At 38.3% G+C, this 21,898-nt stretch overlaps 1 protein-coding gene across 2 annotated transcripts in view; it reads right to left on the reverse strand.

The window, feature by feature from the left end:
- LOC123942504 (sine oculis binding protein homolog) overlaps positions 1-21,898 on the reverse strand; it is a 162,315-nt gene that overhangs the window by 136,175 nt on the left and 4,242 nt on the right. For both annotated transcript variants that reach the window (XM_046006475.1, XM_046006474.1), the window contains exons 2-3: positions 11,604-11,742; positions 9,640-9,825 (exon numbers count right to left, since the gene is read on the reverse strand). In XM_046006475.1, the coding sequence (XP_045862431.1) occupies positions 9,640-9,825; positions 11,604-11,742 (325 nt within the window). The remainder of the gene's footprint in view (positions 1-9,639; positions 9,826-11,603; positions 11,743-21,898) is intronic.

The raw sequence follows: 21,898 nt of genomic DNA on the forward strand, positions 1-21,898 counted from the left end.
TTTAATTTTTTCTTCAAGATCGTCCCAGCTATTTTTGTCCCTTTGCATCTCCATGTAAATCAAGATGCAGGTTTTTAATTTCCACAAAATTTTATGCTGGGATTTTTTATCAGAATTGAATATATAGATCAATTTAGGAATAATCTGTCCTTTTAGAATATTATTCATCAATCCATAAACATGGTATGTCCCTCCAGTGATTTAGGTCTTTTATTTCTCTCAGCAATATTTATAGTTTCCTATATAACAATCTTGCATATATTTTGTTAGATTTTTTTTTTTACCCTGGGTTTTTCATGGTTTAATGCTATTTTAACTGGTATTTTTAAATTTTGTTTTTTAATATATTTGTAGCTGCTATATAGAAATATAATGGACTTGGGAGTACTGCCTATGTTTAGAGACCTTGATAAATGTACTCATTAATTATAATAGTTCACCTGTACATTGATGGAAAAGGGATGGTTGTAAGCAAAATGCCATTTTTACATTTCAAATCTTGTATTTTTAGTTTTTTTTTCTTGCCATATTACATTATCTATGAATTCCAGTACAAAATTAAATAGAAGTGGTGATAGTGGTCATCTTTATCTCATTCTTGATCTCAAGGAAAACTTTCAATATTTCACAATTAAGTATGATATTTGCTGTAGGTTTTTTGTGGATAATTTTTGTCATTTTATGGAAGATCCATTCTGTTCATATTTTGCAAAGAGTTTTTATTATTGTGTTAAATTTTTATCAAATTATGTTTTCTACATCTATTGAGAATATTGTTTGAGGTTTTATTTTATTCTGTTAATAGAGTGAAGCATATTGATGTATTTCTTAAGTTTAAATCAACCTTGCATTCCTAGAAAAGAATCCAAATTAGTCATGATGTATTATTTTTTAGTATACATCACTGGATTTTGTTTGCTATGATTTTTTGAGGGTTTTTGAATAAGTGTTCATGATGAACAGAAGTTTTCCATCTTAATGTAATTCAATTACATTAAATTATCATCTTCCTTACTTCTAATGCCCTTGTCATGTCATGGGATCAAAGTCATGCTGGGATTATAAAATGAGTGAAAGTGGTTTTTTGTTTTGTTTTTTCAATTCTCTAGAAGAGTTTCTCTATGTTTGGTTTTATTTTTTTCCTTAAATTTTTGGTAGAATCTACCACTGAATCTACTTGTGCCTAGAACATTCTTTGTAAAAAGGATCTAATGATTTCTTTTCTTTTCTTTTCTTTTAAGATTTTACTTATTTAGAGAGAGAAAGAGAGCACATGAGCAGGGAGAGGGTAGAAGGAGAGAGAAAATCTCAAGCAGACTTCATACTGAGCGTGGAGCCCAATGCAGGGCTTGATCTCAAGATCCTGACATCATGACTTGAACCAAATCAAGAGTCAGATGCTTAACCGACTGAGTCATCCAGGCACCAGTTTAATTTCCTTAATAGATGTAGGACTATTCAAGTTTTCTATTCCTTCTTGTGCCTGTTTTGATAAGTTAAATTGGACATAACGTGACTTCTCTTTTGCAGAAATTCTGGGAATTACTTCCAGTAATCATTACTTATGTGTAACATCAAAATTATTAGGTCTAATGACATATGGGTGATATAATCTTTTCATTTACTCACAATTCAAATTTTTTTCTAGCAGTTTTTCTAAAACTTAAATCTATTATTTCAAGTCACTCTTCCAGAGTAAAAAATTAATAATTAGCTGATAGTTGTCTAAGTGGCATAAATTTTCCATCAGACTTTTTTTGGCTGCCATAATTACACATAGAGGTGAGTTTTCTTTAAATATGTTCAGTCAACTAACAAATACATATTACAGTATTTTAAATTGACTCAAATCACAAAATCAGGTGGTAAATTCACCACACAAGTCACAAAATCAAGATTTTATAAATGTAAAGTAATTACAGATTACCTAAGCTAAGTACATCGTTATTAAGACAAGGAAACTGAGGCACAGAGAAGCAAAGTGACTTATCTTATTTACACGGCCAGTAAAAAGCACAGCTGGCATTCACCAGGTTTCCTGATTTTTGCTCTGGTAGTCTTTCCACCACATCATGCTATCATTCAAACCACACATTTGAGGGATGCCTTGGTGGCTCAGTCAGTTAAGTGTCTGACTCTTGATTTCAGCTTAATGTCATGATCTCAGGGTCACAAGATCAAGCCACATGTCGGGCTCTGTGCTCAGCGGAGAGTCTACTTGAGATTCTTTCTCTCCCTCTGCCCCCCGCTTTTTTGTACTAGGTACCATCTTTTATTCAAACGAGGCAAACACCGAAGCTCAGACAGATGGTCACACAGATGGTCATCTGCCCCAGATCATAAAGCATAGTATGTACTCAATAAATATTAGCCAACCAATATGATAGATAGAAAAGGCAACACTGGCCTCAGACCCAGTCTGCCTTCCAAGCCCATGTTCTCAGCCATTCTTAGGGACCAACTCCATCCTGCTGGCACAATGCATTTGTCTTCCTGTCTCTCACCATATAGATGGAAGCCCCATCAACTCATCACTCTCTCTTTCTCTCTTTCTCTCTCTCTCTAAAATAAATAAATTTTTAAAAACACACACATATTTTGATTTGGTATTAAGAACATCTGAACATACACAATGGGATATTACTCAGCCATAAAAAAGAATGATAGCTTGCCATTTCACAACAACATAAGGGTATCGTGCTAAGTGAAATAACTCAGACAGAGAAAGATAAATACCAAACGATTTCATTTGTATATGGAATCTAAAAACAAAAGTGCACAAACAAACAAACAACAACAAATGAAACAGACTCATAAATATAAAGAACAAACTAGGGGTTGCCAGAGGGGAGGGGAGCAGGGGATGGGCAAAATAGGTGAAGGGGGTTAATAGGTACAAACTTTCAGTTTTAAAATAAATCAGCATGGGGATGAGAAGTACAGCACTGGGAATATAGCCAATAATACTGTAATAATTTTGTATGGTGATAGATTGTCACTACAAAAAAAAAAAGAGAGAGAGAGAGAATGAACATACTGAAATTTGAGTTCCACCTTTTCAAGAACCCTCAATTTTATTAAAAAATAAAATAAAATAAAATAGGGCCCGTATCATAGTAGGTAAGATATTGAGACTTCGTTTTGTATCTTTCATTAATCACCTTGAATTCTGAATGACTGTCTTCTGGCCGACATTATGTTTTAGATGTCATTTCTCCTCAACTGTGTAAATATAACAGTTCCTGATTATCTCCCTATAGACCTTCTGCTACTCCATTTTGCCGTTTCACTGCCACCAAGCTCCACCAAATGCTGCTAAAATTCCTTCTAAAGTCAAAGTGGAATGATGTTTTGATTATACTAAGTACACTGTAAGCTCCCGGTGGTCAAGGATGATGACATACACATTTGTATTATCTAGCATAATGTGAAGCACATTCAGTAAACACATAATTGACTGACATAGCTTTTTGGATAATCCAGTGGCTACAAATATGGATTAAGGGGACATCATCCCTAAGTTCCAATGTCAGTTCTGCCACTTATTACCTGTGTGACCTCAGGCAAGTCGCTCTGGGTCTCAGTTTCCTCATCTGTAAAACAAGGTTAATAATAGCATCCACACAGAGTTGTTCTGAAAATTAAATGAGATAATAATCTATTAGCACAATGTCTGGCCCATAATAAGTGCTCAAAAATATTCGCTAGGATAAGATTCTATCATTACGATTATTAATTATTCCTATTCCTGCCATTCACCATAATTCCTCCTGTCCTTTTTCTAAGTGAACTGGAAAATTCTCCAAACCTGAGGGTTCAGTGAACATCTTTTTTTTTTTTTTTGAGAAATCTATCTGCTACATAAACAGTAAATCATCCAAATCCCATTAACTCTAGGTAATTTTATTTAATAATCATATTTTAAAAGTTGGACAAATAAATAAATGGCAGAGCAATTTTTATTAAACCCTGTTTTCTCAATGGCTATTTGGAATACATCATTCATATGCAAGCCCCAAGAATATTGAGTAACAGATAAAATAAATAATGATCATAATGCAAACCACATTCTGATTCCCACTTCTCTGCAAGTATAACTCCATGTAAGAATTTTAAGAGCCAAAAAGTAACATGCTTATTAACTGTGGGTTGCTCAGTTATATACATAGGGTTTAGCAGATCACGTGAATGTTTCCATATTCTCAGTTAAGCTAATTGTTCCTTAGAGCCCAGTTCTTATATCCCCTTAAGAATTCTAAGATTTGCCTGAAAAAATGTATCATATTTCCATGACTATGACTGAACACAAATTTGGAAAGCTCACTGAAAGCAAACCATCCTCGAAGACAGGAAATGGTCATTGTTTTTAAAGAAAGTCAAGACGCTCCTGCACGAAGGGAATCAGGCTCTGAGAAGCTTGATCTCATGTCCCTCCACATAAACCTGTGTATGCCATGGGGACAGACCCTGTCTTTCACCTCTCCCATGGGTAGTGAGGAAGAAGAATATGGTCGCTTACCATTTGAGGTAGGAAAAAAAGAAAAAAAAAAACCACCATTTTATTCAAAACTGCCACAGAAATGCATCCAGAGAAATAGATTCCCTCCTTTTTGTACATTTAATTTCATTTTAAAGTATTCAGGGACTTAGAGGGATTCTGGACTTGTGATAGCCAAGTTATACGCCTCTAGGGAAGCCTGTCAAAAGACTCAGATTTAAAATGTCATTTCCTAGATACGTGGTGTTTTCTGCAGCAGGGCTCAGAGTGACTTTCACTAGGGAAAGTTGCTGCATTTCATCTTTTCCTCGTGAACAAAAAATAATTACAACAAGAGTTTCATTGATTTCTTTTTTTTTTTAATTCTTGGGAGCAAAATGTCATGGAGCAAGTCTGAGACTAGGAAAGAAAAATCCTGGTTCAAGTCCAGTTGGCTGCTCTAACCAGAAGTAGGCAGGATAGGCCAGCATCAAGCCTGACCAACCACTGTAGAGGACGGATGTCTGGTGAGTGGCGCTTTACATATGGAAAGCAGGAAGATCGATATAAAGTGTTTGTTAAAAAATCTGTATTTAAAATCCATTTCCAGTGGCTTGACTTCAGTAGTCAAACCAGTGGCGGAACGGGGTCGGCCTGAATATTTGGATGGAGACTCACTCCAGCACGGCCTTTACAGACCATGCTCAGAGTCCTTTTCTGCCACAACCCTCTTCCAAGGAAGTCCTGAAGGGCTGAAGCCTGTATTAAAATCTCTAATACGAGAAGAATTTCGCAAGGTCACAATATAATTAACCTGAGTTATCTTTCAAGACTCTTGCTGATATATATTCTGCCACTTCAGACTAGGCTCACGCTGTGATTTTTAAAATTAGCAGAGAAGGCGGCTTTCATATTCATTCGCACTAAAAGGATAAAGGAACGTTTGCATAAAAAGAAAAAGGTGGTCAGTACTTTCTATTATTCTCTTATTCTTTTAACAGTTTTTGTTGTTGGTTTTTTTTTTTTAAATGGCGCTCTATATGGCAAAGCCTTATTCTGTCCACTTGCTAGTCTGCAGAAAAGTCTTCGTCTTATTTAAGGATCATGGTGATTCCCTTCAGTGCTTGGAGGAAAAAAAAAAAAGGAAAATCAGGGCTATTATCCTGTGTTTATAACAAGTCTATTACCATAGTAACGACTGTGATGTCACAAACCCTACATCGAGGGCCAAATTCTGTCCCTGACGGGGGAAGGGCAGCTTAGCCTTGGAAATCAGACAAACTGTACACAGACATGTGTGGCCAGAGCAGGGACAATGCTTGTGGTAATCACCAACGCCCAGGGAGCTCCCCTTCTTTGAAGAGAAGAGGGGGGCCGGAGGAGAAAAGCAATTCCCCAGGCCCACAGATAAGCCACACCCACACTTCTGGATGCAGCTGGGCAAAAGGAGAGGAGAAATCCAAGCAAGTGTGGTGTCACCATGTTCCCCATCCCAAGTATTCCACTGGGCCCACTGGCCGCCAAAACATGGATGGGATCCAGTCTGAGCCTGCCCAAGACCATGAAACACACTCTGGAACCGGTGGCAACCTGATGAAACCCTCTGGTACCTCGGAGGAGCAGTGGTTTGCCTCATGATGGTGAGCCCTTCAAAACCAAGGGGGGTTTGACTCCCGCGGGGTCATCCCAGTTCACAGAACCACAGATCCTCAGGTTCAGAGAATGCATCAAGTCTCCCAGAAGATGGGGACGTGAAAAAATGACTGTGTACCTGTCACTGGGGGATCTGAAGTAGCAAACTAGTAAGGACTCTTATTCTGATGCAGTCTAAGCAAGTTTTGTACAAATATGCCGGAAAAGCAACTTTATATTAAAAGGAATATTGAATCAGGAGTCAGAAGACATTGGTACTAGTCTTGGCTCAAGTACTTAGAAGTCGCCTGACCTTGAGAAAGCCATTTATCCTATGTGATCTTCAGTTTTTTTATTTAGCTATATCTAGCACACTATTTCCCAGAGTCACTGTGAAGATCGAATCACATCAAACAATGAATGTGAGTGCACTTCATGAACAATAAAGGATTTAATACAGACATAAGTTATTATTATTGCTGGTATTGTCACACGGCCAGTTTATGGCAGAATGGGAATAATATAAATGCTAACAGTTATTTTCTTTCCAGGAATCCAAAACATACATATGCTCCCTGTCTTCCCCATCCCGAGAGATGGACAGTTGCATGATATAGTCAGTTCTAAATTATTCAGGGCCTGATTATCAAGGGGCCTTTTACTTCTAGCCATTGTACCATTTATTAGTTTCCCTTAGGAATGCCAATGTTAACCTACATATAGCTATAACATTGATAGGGAATGTGCCTCAACTCAGTTACCCTGAATAACAACCCTGGCAAAAGTTTTAACACAGGAGAAAGTGAAGTGATTAATTAGATGAAAGTTTGTAGGTAATCTGTGGGCCTTACTTATCCATGGATAATTATGCACATCACTGTCATAAAGCTATAGTCAAACTCTGACAGGTTGGGACTAATCCAGCCAAGATACTAGCATTTTCTCAGTGGACAACAGAGTGGCCCATCTTGGTGATGTATGTGCTGTAGGAATTTGACTCTCAGTCATTCAGTCAGTTTTCAACAAATATTATTGGAGCACCTACTATGTGCCAAAACTCATCACATACCCTGAAAACCCCACTATCTTTCTATCCATGTTGCCGTCCCTTATGATATTATACAGAGCACCTTGGCAAAGCTCATAGCCTGACTCTCAGAAACTCAATCCTGAAACTTTTGCCAGTCTTACCCTAGCGTAAAAATCAGCAACCTCTGGTTGTCGGGCCAGACCCTCCTTCCTGCCTTTTTTGTAAATGATATTTTATTAGAACACAGCTACACCCATTTGTATCTGTACTATCTACAACAGCAGAGTTCAGTAGTTCTGGTAGAGACAGCACAGCCCAGAGCCTAAAACACTATCTGGCCCTTTGTAGGAAAAGTCTGCAGACCCCTGCACTAGATAACGTGACTGAATCAAAATTCATCTCTCCTGTACATGTTTCTGTTTAGGGATTAATGGAGAAACCTCCTTGAAAGCAAGATCCTTTCTGTATCTTGGTCTTGTCATACAGAACCTTGGAGAAGCACAGAGTCAAGGTTTAGAGCAGATACAGAAAATTAAACATGTCCTTCCCTACATTTTGTTTTCAACAGATGAGTGCTTTGGGGTTGCATGAAGACAGCATAAAACCACTGGTGTTCAGTTACTTCTGGCTTCTAATTCCTCCGAGTTCCTATGTCTAAGACTTCCAAGGCTCAATTTTTGGCCTGTATCCCTTTGCATATTTTTTTCCTGATCTGATGTGGAATTAGAGTTAAATGGGAGCTGTGTGCTTGAATTCCACGTGGCTGGCTCAGCAGGAAACTCCAGGGCAGGTTTTTTGGCATGCCAGGCTCATGTTAGCCTCAGCTATGCTAATTTCTAAAGCTGTTTGCTTTGCTCAAATAAATCTTAGAGGGGAATTTGCATTTGGATGCACACCTTTTTATGCACAAATTATGTGCATGATAATTCTGGGACAGACTAAGGACTAAAAAAAAAAAAAAAGAGGCATGGTGTTTACGGAATGGCTTTAGTGTCGTGGGCACTATGCTAGGTGCTTTACATATATTTTCTCTTCTCACAGCCATGACAATCCTGTGAGATGAAACCGTGATCCCCATTTTACAGAGGGAGAAACTGAGGAGAAGAGAGCTTATATAATGTGTCCGTGTCCACAGAACTGGTAAGTGACAAAGCCTAGATTTGAGCCCAATTTGTCTAAATCGGAGGCCAGTGTCCTTTCCACTTAGATACACTGCCCTAATGTTCCCATTTATCATCACCACGCATCTAGGCCATTGGACACTCACTGGAATGTGAACTCTACATTTACAAAATTAGTCACCCCACCCCTGCCCAGTGGCCTGTGCAAAGTATGTCTTTGGTCCTTGGGAGATACACCTGGGTCCCTCTGCATCAGAAAACAATCAACCAAAGGAAAATAAGGGCATCAAAAAGGCAAACTATGTGGTACACAAATTACATTGGAAATTAGCAAAGAAGCACAATCTCAAGTGATTTTGACAGGTAAATGGATTTTAATGACATGCTCTCTCGAGGACCTTGATACGAAAGGACACTTTTCACTACTAAAATGTAGTAGGCTAAGCAAGGGAATGTACCCACACTATGAAGAAAAATGTCAGTAACTCTCAGAATATGGTGTAAATACATCTATAACACAAGCCCAGGAATTTATATCTACAAATACCTTCACTGTTTATGGAAACATAACCACACACACTTATCTCTCCCCCCACCCCACCCCCCAAAAATACAAACATTCCCTTCAGTAAGTTATAGTGAGTACTGCCATCAAAACTTACTATTTATCATTGTTCAGCTCAATATACAGAAAAATAACCACTGTAGCAATTAAGCACTCTTGCGTAACTCCAGTATTTCACAGCAAGCCAGATACAGTATCACTGAATTTCTTTCTCCGCATGGAGCACAGCTGTAATGTAGCTTGTGCTACCACGTAATGCTTAACCCACTGCCTTGCACCTTCGTACACACGCCATCTGATTTTCTGGAAATATTAAAAAACTGATTATGTTTGCATGCAAGTGAAATCCAGACATCCATTTTTCTTTAAAGCTCTCAAAGAGAGTTTTCCAGGAATTAGAAAGAACTCTGTGGTGGAGATGGATAATCTGGGTTATTTCTAAGAAGGGCAGCCCGCTCAGGAGACCCAGCCCCTCACAATACCACCACACGGTTCAATCAGTCCGTCTATAAAATTATTTCATCCTTTTTTTTTTTTTAATTTTTAACAGATGATTTCAGAGGAGGAAAATTTCTTTTTTGTAGCCAGTGGTAGGAAAAATTCATTCGGTTGAAAGTAGATTGGGGACTTTGCCTGAGTTTGCCTAACAGAGTAATGAATGCTACTTTAAATAACACATGCACGAACGTGCTTTGTCTACAAAGCTCCTAAAGACAGTCTTTTCCAAAGGTACCTTGGGCATTTAATAATTCTTTATAAGGTAATTACAACTTTCTAGGAATCGTTCTCATTGGAAACCCCAGTAATGACTTACCTGCTGGTGGCTTTATGAAAGGTGGAGGAATTAAAGGTACAATAATGGGCACATTGCCATGATCCTTGGACCCTGCAGGTGAGTCACTGAGTCCATTTCCTGTGGCAAGCCCAGAATAGCCTGTGCTTATATTGTATGGTGAAATAACACTGTCCTCGGGTAATTTGGGTTTTGGCAAAGAATTTTCTGTAAAAGAAAAAAAGATCACATTCACTATTACAAAAGGACTTGTTTTCCTTGTGACCACATTTTCTCAAGTCAAATGGCCATGTGACAAAACCAACTTTTCCTTGCAGATCTTTAAACACTCTACCAGAACTCCACAGACCATCCTGGACCTTTTAAGTTTTGTTAACCATAAATTTTGAGGGGGTTCCTTTACCATTCGGCTCCAATATGATAATGAGTACCTCAATTGCATCCTGGGGATGCATTTTAGCACTGGGAAAACCCATAGAAACCTGAGAGGCAATTAACCTTTTCCAGGTACAAAGTTGTATCTAGCAGGCATCACCCTCCAGCTACCAGCTAAAGACATGCCCCATCCAGTCCTATCACCAGATCCCACTGTATTAAAAAGTTTGGTCATAATATAACCAAAAGAACCCATAAGAAAGAAGCAGATTATGAGAAAGAAAGCTTGTTTCACAGGGTAAACATTAGTATCCATTAGCTATTAACAAAAATGAAAATAAAGAAAACTTACAATGATCTGAACTTTGTGAATTTTATCCTTGCATGTGAATCATTTAAAAAAAAAAAATTCAACCATGGAAAACAACTTTTTCCCTCTAGTAGCATATCCTGGCACTCTCTCCATGTTCCCCAGAGGCAAAGATTATTACCTAGACCAAGCATTATACGAGCTATTAGTTTATAGAATATAAACTCATGACTTGCATTTTTCATTTACAGTAAAATTGATGATACTATCCCTGTAACACGATGTGTACAATTTCATAGCGGGCTTAACATGAAATTTGTTATGTGCGTTCAATTCCACATGCCTGCAGGACAGCTCATTTACATTTTGTCGCTTGGCATATAAGAAGGAAAAAAATGCTATCTTAGAGACTGGAAATAAAACGCATGAACAGGTAGTTTATGCCAACAGATTTTGAATGCAGTGCAAACACTGATCAAATTTGCCAGTGATGGTGCACAATGAATTTTACCCACGTTTTATCGAAGTTCACCAAATGGATTGCTCCTTTACACACTCCTTTTCTTTGACAAACAAACTCTCACTCCAAATTTAGGTTCATAAATTTAGGATCCATAACAATACCCACCTTTGGTTCTAGGCTTCCCTCATGAGATATCTGACACTGCTATTCGCTGATTAGAATCAGTGTTAATTCGACGCGGCCAAGTCTCTAATTTCCACTCTTTGGTTGGGCTTTGATGAAAATTCTTATAAAATAACATAGGATCCAATCGTGCACTACTCTCTTACTCCTCATACCCCATTCAAGGCTGGGGGCAAGAGGAACTTCAAACACAAACAGAAATAGGGCTTTCCTTTAGAAATCCCACCAAAAAAAGGAAGAAGAGGGGATTACCAAACTAACTCTCAAAGTCTAAAAATCCAAATCCAATATTTCACTTAATAGAAAGCACCTGTCCCCAAAAACTAATAGATCAAAGACTCAAGAAACCAGAAGGAGAACTTAGCAAACATTGTCCCTTTCTATAAATCTGTGGGCAGGACCATAACCCTAAAATCCCTAGCCCTTGCTAGCTAGCGCTCCCATTGCTGGAAGGAGATTAAGCTGCGTCTATTTTTGTTTTATGTTGTGCTCTTACATTCTGTGGAATTCTGCTTATGGGAAAGCACTACTGGGGATGTACGTTTAAATCAACCATTGGCATAATCAACAAAATGAGTCCCAAAGCAACTCAATTGGCAGGTTGAGATAGTTAATCCTTCTTTGCATGAACAAAGGGACATTAAATGTCATTACCTTTGAGAACAGAAATGTGCTGCCGGCTCTCTCCGTCTGTAGGGTAGCTCCTGAATTCAATATCTTCACCATCTTTCAATTCAACCTTATCATAGCCATACCAGCCAAGGAGTTCATTCATAGTGTTTTCTGCGAAGTTCTGGAAGAGAAGCATAGGCTTCTTTTTCATATAATCAATAACTGTTTTGAAAAGAATGCATAAATCGAATTCTGTTTGCACTACCCATTGACTGCCAGGCCTGCCCCACCTCCCCTAGAGTGGCGCTCATTTTTTCAAATCACGTTCGAAAACCATAATGCATTTAAATCTCAGGATGACGCATCCAATTATGACAGGCCTTCAGACACTTGCAATTTAAAGATAATAAGAAGAAAAGGTATTTGTCAGTGTTGCTTATAAATAGAAGTCATATTTTAGAATATTCTGCAAAGTCTATATCCCACACACGCGCAAAAATATTGAAAGGTAAAGCACAAACACAGCTAAGAAAATATTTTGAAAATGAAAACAATTAATCGACCTTTTTGTGGTTCAGACTGATTTAAATTAGAATTGCTTTCTGATTCAGGTATTGTTTCTTAACATAACTCCTATCCCAGAGAAAGCAAAATCTCAGAGCCAAGAAATAATTTCTCAGTTGTCAAGGCTACAAGGGTCTCCCTTTTTAATTTTCCCTTTTGCAAGTGTATACTTTAAAAATCAATGCATAATTTGCTTTACAAATTTCACTAGCGACAGATTCTCCATAAAACGAAAGGTCACTATGATTGTCTTCTGACAAATAACGTAAAAATACCAAATAACCTTAAGGTTAATAGTAAGCCCAGTTTGGGATAACACCTGAAAACACTTTATGAACTGCCAATCAATATGTAAATATATGGTACTATTATTCTTGTTATTATACATACCATATATATATACATATACCATATATATGTATACATATATACATATGTATATATACATAACATATACATACATACATATGTTGTTATTATACATATATGTAAAAATAGTGGGTATATTTGGACAACTTTAAAGCTTTAATATCAAGTGACTGGGTTTTTTTGTGACCTTATCAACTGCTAGATCTGGAAATAAGATGTGAGACTGTATTAATGATCTTAACGCTTGTATGTGCCTTAAAACATCTCCGAGAAATAAAGTGCAGTGATAGTCACCAGGAGTTCGGGGGTGGGGGAAATGGGGAGATAGTGGTCCAAGGGTACAAATTTCCAGTTATTAGATTAACAAGTCTGGAGATAAAATGGACAGCATGGTGATTATGGCTAATACTGTATCATATACTCAAATGTTATGAAGAGAGTAGATTTTTTTTTAATTTAAAGTATTTTTATTAACATATAATGTATTATTTGCCCCAGGGGTACAGGTCTGTGAATCATCAGGCTTACACATCTCACAGTACACTAAGACAGTAGATCTTAAATGTTCTCACCATGAAAAAGAAATGGTAACTATGGGACGGGATAGAAGGGGTCGCTAATGCTACAGTGGTAACCATTTTGCAATATATAAGTCCATCAAATCAGTGCATTGTACACCTTACACTTACACCACGTTACGTGTCAATTATATCTCAATGAAGCTGGGGGAATTTTCTTAAAATAAAAAGAAGGGCCCTGTGCTGCAAAATAAAAGTGCCATAAATACGGAATGAATTTATTTTTTTTTTAAATCTCTATCTGGCAAGGCATCCTGAGCTTCCCAGACTTGCTAGAAAAGCGATATATTCTAACCTTCTCTGTGGCTCAAAGAATCTTTTCTCATTCTCCCTAGAAGCTGTCATTTCCGAATTACACTGGGATGTATAATTTATACACCTGAAACAAAGCACTCAGGCTAAACCAAGAGTGTGCACAGCCTCTATGTGCGAGTTCCTGTTCTCTTGAATTTCACGACTTTAGATTTCAGCAGGGGTTGCATAAAAAAGAAGAGATATTACACTACTGATGCCACAAAAACAAACCTGGCATTTCAAACCACCCACAGAATGCTAGCTTCTTTGCTTTCGTGCCCACTTAAGCTCAGAGCTCCAACTAGGTCTATCGGTGACGGTACAGGGCACCGGCAGTTTAAAAAAAAACTAGCCAGATTGATTCAGTGTGACCATCCACAAGGCCAACAGTCAGCCATATCAAGCTTTAGTGAGGCATTTATTCTCTCTGATGGCTGGTCATGTCCACATTAAATAGACATTCTTTTCATGAGTGCACAAAGATAATATGATCGATCTGTATAATAATCGGCAACTTCTGGAATACCACTGAGGAGGACTCAGCTAAAATGCTGCTTTACTCAATCAGAAGAGATCCCTTTAATGAGACACCAGTCTCCCCTAACACCCAATTCTTTTCACTAAGCTAAGCGCCTGGCCCAGAGAATGACAGTCGCTAAGCACACAAATCGAGGCCCTCCATCAGTGGTCTGGCAGCAGAAATCTCCAAGGATAAGGATTACACCTTACATCAAAACCCCGACTCCCAACAGTGTTGAAAGCCAAGTTCAAGCCATCCTCTTGGTCTGTGTGCTATTTACCCCAATCTCCAAGAGAACCGTGCCAACAAGACAGAAAATCTTTTTTGCATAGTAACTCCTGGCCACCATATCCAATTTTCTAGACCGTTTGTATCTGGGCGCCTCTCTCTCCGGTTCTGTCTAACCTCTGAAGTGACACAAAGGCTACAGATGCATAATTCATGGAACAACCTCCCAGCCAAGGATATAGATTTGTTTGTTTTAGTCCAGCTGCAAATCCATTCAGCTTTTCAGAACCAATCCCAGGGATAGAGTCCAGAAGTTTCAGACATTAGGGTAAAGACGGAAACCTCAACTGGGTTATTAACACCAAATTCGTATTATTGGGGCATCTTAACTACATCCCGTAGTTTATGGTTCGTGCTGAAAACTCAGAGGCTTCATGGAACAATCAATTTGAACTTGATCTATTCCATGATTTTCAAGTTACTATAAATGTCAATGAAAATAAACTCTAAAATATTTCCTTTCTTGTCAGTGAAAATAAAAATAAACACCTTAATCCTTCGCTATATGCCTGCAAAAGCAGAAAACAAAAGGTTTATAAACCCTCAAGCCATAAATCTCAAATCTTTCATGAAAGTAGAAGATGAAAGAAAGAAAAAGCAACACCAAAGTTTCCTGTAGCATATGAAATGGACTATTATTACTTCTGTCTCATACATTACTGTATTAAGAAATTAAAGAACCCCAAAGAATAGATAATTTAAGATTTTTAATTGCTAGGTAGCATTTGATGCTAGATATCACAAGGGCTCATTATGGTACTAAACCAAAGGAAATGAAATAGATTTTTGCAGTTATCATCCAAGAAACATAACATACTCTAGAAGAAATGAATTTAATGTTTATGGCCCATAAGGGTTTTCAAATCCTTCTGGTAGAAAATTCCAGCAGTTGTTCTTTCCACATTTTTTTGTATTATCGCCCTTAAACAAGGAGTTTTGTTAAAAAAAAATTCCTTTCCTACAAAAGTTTCTCATGTATGCTATTTTTTTTTTTTTTATAAAGGTGATAAGAGTGGTGCCTGGGTGGCTCAGTCATTAAGTGTCTGCCTTCCACTCAGGTCTTGATCCCAGGGTTCTGGGATCAAGCCCCACATCGGGCTCTCTGCTTGGTGGAAAGCCTGTTTCTCCCTCTCCCACCCCCCTTGCTTGTGTTCCCTCTCTTGCTGTGTCTCTCTCTATCAAATTAATAAATAAAATCTTTTTAAAATTTTTAAAAATAAAATTAAAAGGTGATAAGAGTTAAACTACAGAGATTTTAGAGGTAAAGATGTTCAATAATAAGACAAGTTACTGTACCAAGGGAGATAGTGAGATTTATTTCCCCCCCAAATCTTTTCCCAGTAAATGTCCTAGAAATAGAATGGGAAACTGACGTCCCTCAAGGTCCCTCCCCACAGTAAGATTCTCTGAAATCAAAGAACTTTGACTTACACAAGAAATTAAGTATCTTTTGCAAAGAAATAACATAATTATCATGATCACACATCATACATTTTACCGAACAGTTACTATTTCAAATATTTTATCATTGCTCCTATAAACCATGAAAATTGTGCCAGAAATTTCAATATTCTGGCATCTGAATCGCATTTTGCAGACTGCCTCTCACCCTTGGAAGTGGCACAAAAATCCTCTCTCATACCATGTGGTCCAATTTGGGTTTGGAAAATAGGTCACTATAATTATAATGATAATGTCTAACACTCTTACAGCACTTTACAGTGTTTCCACATCCTTTAACTCTCCTGCTCCTTTCAATAATCCTGTAGGTTGGGCATTTGATTTCCACAATAAACTTCTGGTGAACCTGTATGATACCCTCATTTTACAACAGAAAATTAGTGCATCCAGAAGGTAAATGATAGGCATGAGACATCACCCAATAAAGTCGAAACAAAAATACAGATATTCCGATTCTTATAGGCCTCTTTCTACGATCAATTCCATATACTCCAATGTGTCATCAATTCCAAAGAAACGACCTCCTTGGACCAACCAAAGAGCTGCAAAGCAATCATACTACAGGATGTCAACATCACCTGTAAAGAGCTTTCCAACTAGGGCCCCTATCTACCTATGTTAAAACTTCACTTTACTTGCTTTTGGATTTGATCATTAGTCTCTATTCTCCTTAATTATTTGTATTGTTGGGGGGGTGGTCAAAATTCACTGTTGAAATTTAATCATCTCATTTTATAATTTTGGGGTCATTGCATCTGTTTCTAATTGCTTTGTATGTTTTCTTTTTATTATTATTATTTTATTTATTTATTTAGAGAGAGCACATGAGCAGGGAGAGGGGCAGAGGGGGAGAGAGAGAGAGAGGGAGAGAAGCAGACTCCCCACTAAGCAGGGAGCTGACATGGGTCTCCAGGTCACAACCCTGAGATCATGATCTGAGCTGAAATCAAGAGTCAGATGCTTAATGGACTGAGCCACCCAGGCACTCCTAATTGCTTTGCACTTTTAATATTTACCCCAATACTTCCTTACCCTCTGCAATTCCTCTTTCTCAATCCCAGGACTCCTAAATTCCTAACATTTAGTCTGAAAGCATGAATTAAAAAAAAAAATAGGTGGGCGCCTGGGTGGCTCAGTGGATTAAGCCGCTGCCTTCGGCTCAGGTCATGATCTCAGGGTCCTGGGATCGAGCCCCGCATCGGGCTCTCTGCACCGCGGGGAGCCCGCTTCCTCCTCTCTCTCTGCCTGCCTCTCTGCCTACTTGTGATCTCTCTCTCTGTCAAATAAATAAATAAAATCTTTCAAAAAAAAAAAATAGGTCACAGAAAGATGATGGAAAGGCTAGAAATTTTACTATTTCCCCATTCCTTCTGAGTTCTTTTGATACTGGCGAAATATATTTTTGTTGAAACGTAATTCCCAGGTCATTCATTAGATCTTCCCCTTCTTTACCTGGAGGTACCGTACAAATGTCAAAGTTCAATCTAAATGATTTTTCATGGAACATTTTACTGGTAAATAATAAAGAGTTAACTTCAAGACACTTTGAAAATTGCAGTAATTACAAATTCTCACAATACTTCTGAAATGCAAGTAATTCAAGGTCTTGGAAAAGGACTAATGATTTTATTTTGAAAACACCAAACAGATTTAAAATATAGGTAGGTAACAGCGCACCTGGGTGACAGAGTCAGTTAAGCATCTCACTCTTAGTCTCTGCTGGGGTCATGATCTCAGGGGTTGTGGGACTGAGCCTGCCGGCCCCCAGTCACGCTCAGTGAGGAGTCTGCTTACGATTCTCTCTCTCTTTCTCCCTCTGCCTCTCCCACCAAGCACTCAAGCTCGCTGTCTCTCTTTCTCTCTCTAAAATTAATAAATCTTTAAAATATAGGTCAGTATCACTGATGTCTTTCTTACCAGTCCTCATAAAACTGAATGCTGACATGTTTCCACCTTTTTACCCTAACCAAGAGAGCAGAAAGTTTTCAGAGGGTTCCCAATCATTCATTCAAATGAGGGAAAAGCCATGTCCTCTCTCTCCCCACAAACATAATCCCAATTTTCACTCCAAGTCCCAGTTTCGGTAAAATATGTCACCTATCCCAAATACACTATAACTTACCCAAGGGCAAAAACCTTTTATTTTCCCCATGCCCCACCTAGGACATTGCCTAGCACTTAGAATGCATTCTGTCAATGTGCTAGTGCATTTGAATACATTCACAAATCTTTAAGTTGAAAAATACAGAGAAATGATCAAATAAATTTCAAGGAAACTGATTCTAAAGATAAGTATGTACAAGTTAAAAGAATTGTAATACCCAGTGTTAATGAGCAGTCTCCTAGTGCTGGAAATTTAAGTTGATACAACTTTTAGAAAAGGTTATTTGACTGTATGCAGTAAAAGCCTTTAAAAATGTACATCCCCTTTCATTCAGCAATTTTATTTCTCACCACTGTAGGAACTATTCTAAGGAAATGTGTGCAAAAATATGCATGTTCAGGAATGTTTATCTCAGTGTTTTTTTCTTAGAAACAAACTATATGTCAAACAATAGGAACCTGGTTAAATAAATTACAGCTTAGTCATGGGATGACTAAAATAGAATACTATTTTGCACTAAAATATACTCTGTAGATAAATCTTTACTGCCATGAAAAGCTATTAACAATATATTAAGTTTTTAAAGGAAGGATAGTATACTATAAGACCATTTTTGTTTAAAAAAATAGTATATATCACACACAGAAAAGGGCATTAAAAGACATATATCAAAATGTTGATAGTTCTTATGTCTGGGTGGGAAAATTATAGGCTTTGTTTTTCTTTTAGCTTACTTGTATTGCTTACTCTACCACTTCTATCGGGTCCATGTATTCTTATAAAAATAAATCACTTTAATTAAAAATTAATTAACACATAGTCTTCTCATAGACAGCCATGTCATCCGCATTCATGGTCCTAATGACAATAAAAAGGATCTGTCAGTTATATGACTTAACTTCAAAACATTCTGACACACACTGTCCATGAAAGTGAAACCTATGAGAAATACTTTCAAAGGAAACCCCCGATTCTGAGCAATTTACAAGGTTTGGCGGGGAGGGAAATGCTAGTATCTCTGCTGGTTGAGACTATGAATGATAGAATGGTGGTTATTTTTGGAAAATATTTTATCTCCCTTTTCATATCCATGTGTTCTGAGACAGATTTCTATTAAGCATCATTGAACTTGTTAATTGAGATTTTAAGGGGGGGGTGAGAGAGCATTTTGCAGAAGACAGCTGATTTCTTCTGCAGACGTAAGAACTGAACTTGATCACAAGTGGGTTTCTAGCGCTATGCCACATCTGGCCTAAGGTTGGGTCTAAGTCATCTGTCTTAACACGGACTCCCTGGATCGGTTTTATTTTAGAGCTCTGCAAGAAGGTCGGAAGGTAAAATTTAAATAATGCAAAAGAAATATTGTAAGAGCCTTTGACACATTTACTTCCACATTCATGATACCACTGGATCAGATGGCATCTTAAGGATGAAGCACTCCCCACAGATGACCCAGTAGAGGGCCATCCGCATGCATGGAATCAGAAGAGTGGCCGGATTTATACACGGGTACCCACTGAAGCCTTGATGGTTTTACCCGAACTACAGCCTATTAGCCTGAGATCCCTTAAAGATGGTCACTGCACTCCATTTGGATCATTTTGTAGCATATCCCTCGGCCACAACACAATGATGGCAATGCCGTTCTATGGACAGAAGACACATCGTCACACTAAAATCCAATTCCGGCCTGGAGCAGGCCTGCAGAGAAAGTCGTGTCTCTTATTGATATATTCTAAATGGGAAGGCTCCATAACTGGCATAGGAAACCAAAGTTGTGTGTTTCCACATATAAAACCTATATTGCTTTATGGTCTTTTTGTGACACAGCACAATTATGTCCCCACATTTTAATCTGTGGCCAGGACATCAAATGTCCTAAAAAAGGTCAAACAAGTGCTGTGACATTGCGGATTCCAGCCCTGAGGCTAACATTGTGGCAAGCAAGGCAGGTGTGTGGCGATGGGCAGCTGTGTCCCATCGCAGCTGCAGAACCACCCTAAAAATCACCAGAACTTGTCACATTGTCTTTCTGTCCCTGCCAAAGCCACTCGCCTTAAAACAGGACAGAGTTCCACAACCCTTTGGTTATGTAAGAGATATTAACACCCATCAGTCTACAGATCCTAAAATATACATTCAGCAAATCTCACTCACCACATTCTTTCATGTCTGTTTACACGTTTCAGTTGGCAGCACCAAAAACAAAGTACTCTTTTTTTTTTCCTCATTCTACCCAGTAATATTCCTTCTCTTTTAGGAAAATATTCAATAATTTTATTAGCTTGAGAGTGTAAGTGTGGCTGACTTCCATTCCACAAGAGGAAGTTTGAGACTTCAGAGCTTTTTAAATGTTCCGCCTTCTACTTCTAATAATTTTTTTAAATTTATTTATTTGACAGACAGAGATCACAAGCAGGCAGAGAGGCAGGCAGAGAGAAAGGGGGAAGCAGGCTCCCTGTTGAGCCGAGAGCCCGATGTGGGGCTCGATCCCAGGACCCTGAGATCATGACCTGAGCTGCACACAGAGGCCCAACCCACTGAGCCACCCTGGCGCCCCTAATATTTTTTTTTTTTTTAAAGAAAAGTATGAAGACTCTTAATGAAAAGGATACTTGCCTAGAAGATATAAAAAGCATGGTCACCTTAACAAGACACTATCTCTCCCTGCGTCTCTCCTTTTTTCAGACAGTCACTTGGGCTCACTGATACTTGCCCTTTTCGAGGCCCTGTTTTTGACTTTCCTTTAAAAACTCTGTTACCTCTTGGTTTCTATGAGTCTGTCTTTCACACAAGCAGAGCAGGGCTTGGCTTCTCAGAGCAGTGCTTGGCAAGCACAGAGGCAGGAAACGCAGAAGGGAATGAGTCTGTCAGACTCATTTTCTTCTAGTTCAAATGTTTATTTCAGATTCGGGAGGAAGTGGAGTGGTTCCTTTCCATTTCCTGGTCTCTGGAACCTGCGAGTTGTATAAGGCTTCGAGAATCTTGCTCTATCACACTCACAGGTTCACAGACGGAGAGAGAGACTCTTTTCAGAAAGCCCTGGTTTGAGCAGAGCAGAATTCATAGCTCTCCGCGCCCTCCCACAACTCTCTCAGTGGGTTTTGACTGGAGCCTTGAGCAGGACAACGGAGAGCAACGTGGAGGACAAAGCTGGTGGGAACATCCCCGTTCAGCTTCCAAGGAGTAGGGACCATGTCCCAGCGGACATGAGTCTCCCCAGCCCCGCCACAAGGCACACCTGGGGCCACTGCTCAGCAGCGAGGTCTGACATAAGTTGTGAATGCCACGGTGAGATCTGTCCTGAGCCCACTTTCTAAGTTCCTGAGACTGGCTGTGTCTGACATCAAGATGGAGTGTCAGCAGCAAAACTTAAAATATACCTGTTTTAGTAATGAGCTGATTTCAACCTTGAACATGCTGACTTTTCCACACTGTGATTTCTCCTTTTTTTTTTTTTTTTTTTTTTAATGGAAACCTATTTATTTCACTGCACTCACCAGCTTGGTTCTGCAGCTTGCTTTATTGTCTATGCAGTTGACACAGGTCATTTTTAATGCTAAATGGAGACCATCAGAAACCAAATTAGCAAATCTTGTGGTGAGTTTACTACTAAACTCTAACAGATGTGCCTGTCTCTTAACTGTAGGCATCAGGACTGCAGCATAATTTTAGGTACAAATTACTTACTGGGAATATTTATAGACCAAAAAAAAAAAAAAAAAAAAAAAAAAAAAATTCTTCAGTAAAGGAGACCTGAAGACATTTAACTCAGATTATCCCGTAGTTTAACAATTGATAGAGAAGTAACATTGTAAATGTATTAATTATGGTTTGTTTAGGAAAGTTTCCAGGGCAGAGAGCTTGATCTAATCACATTGGTTTTGTCAGAGCACTTCAAAAGATAAAAATCTGACTCATTACCTCTACTCATAATGTAGTTTTTTTGAGTTGCATTACTGTCCGGTAGCCACTAATCACGTTCCCTAAGATCTATGTATGCAAAAATACATACCCTTAAGTACAACTATATTTACACTTAACACATGTATTTACATTTACACATCCAAAAGTACAAACTCATTTTTATGTTCTATCTACCATGCTCTAGAGGAACTCCTAAAATGAGTTAGTCCTTCTATATGTTGGGATTCCCTCC

The sequence above is a fragment of the Meles meles genome, chromosome 5 (assembly GCF_922984935.1).
Source record: "Meles meles chromosome 5, mMelMel3.1 paternal haplotype, whole genome shotgun sequence".
NCBI classification, from domain to species: Eukaryota; Metazoa; Chordata; class Mammalia; order Carnivora; family Mustelidae; genus Meles; species Meles meles.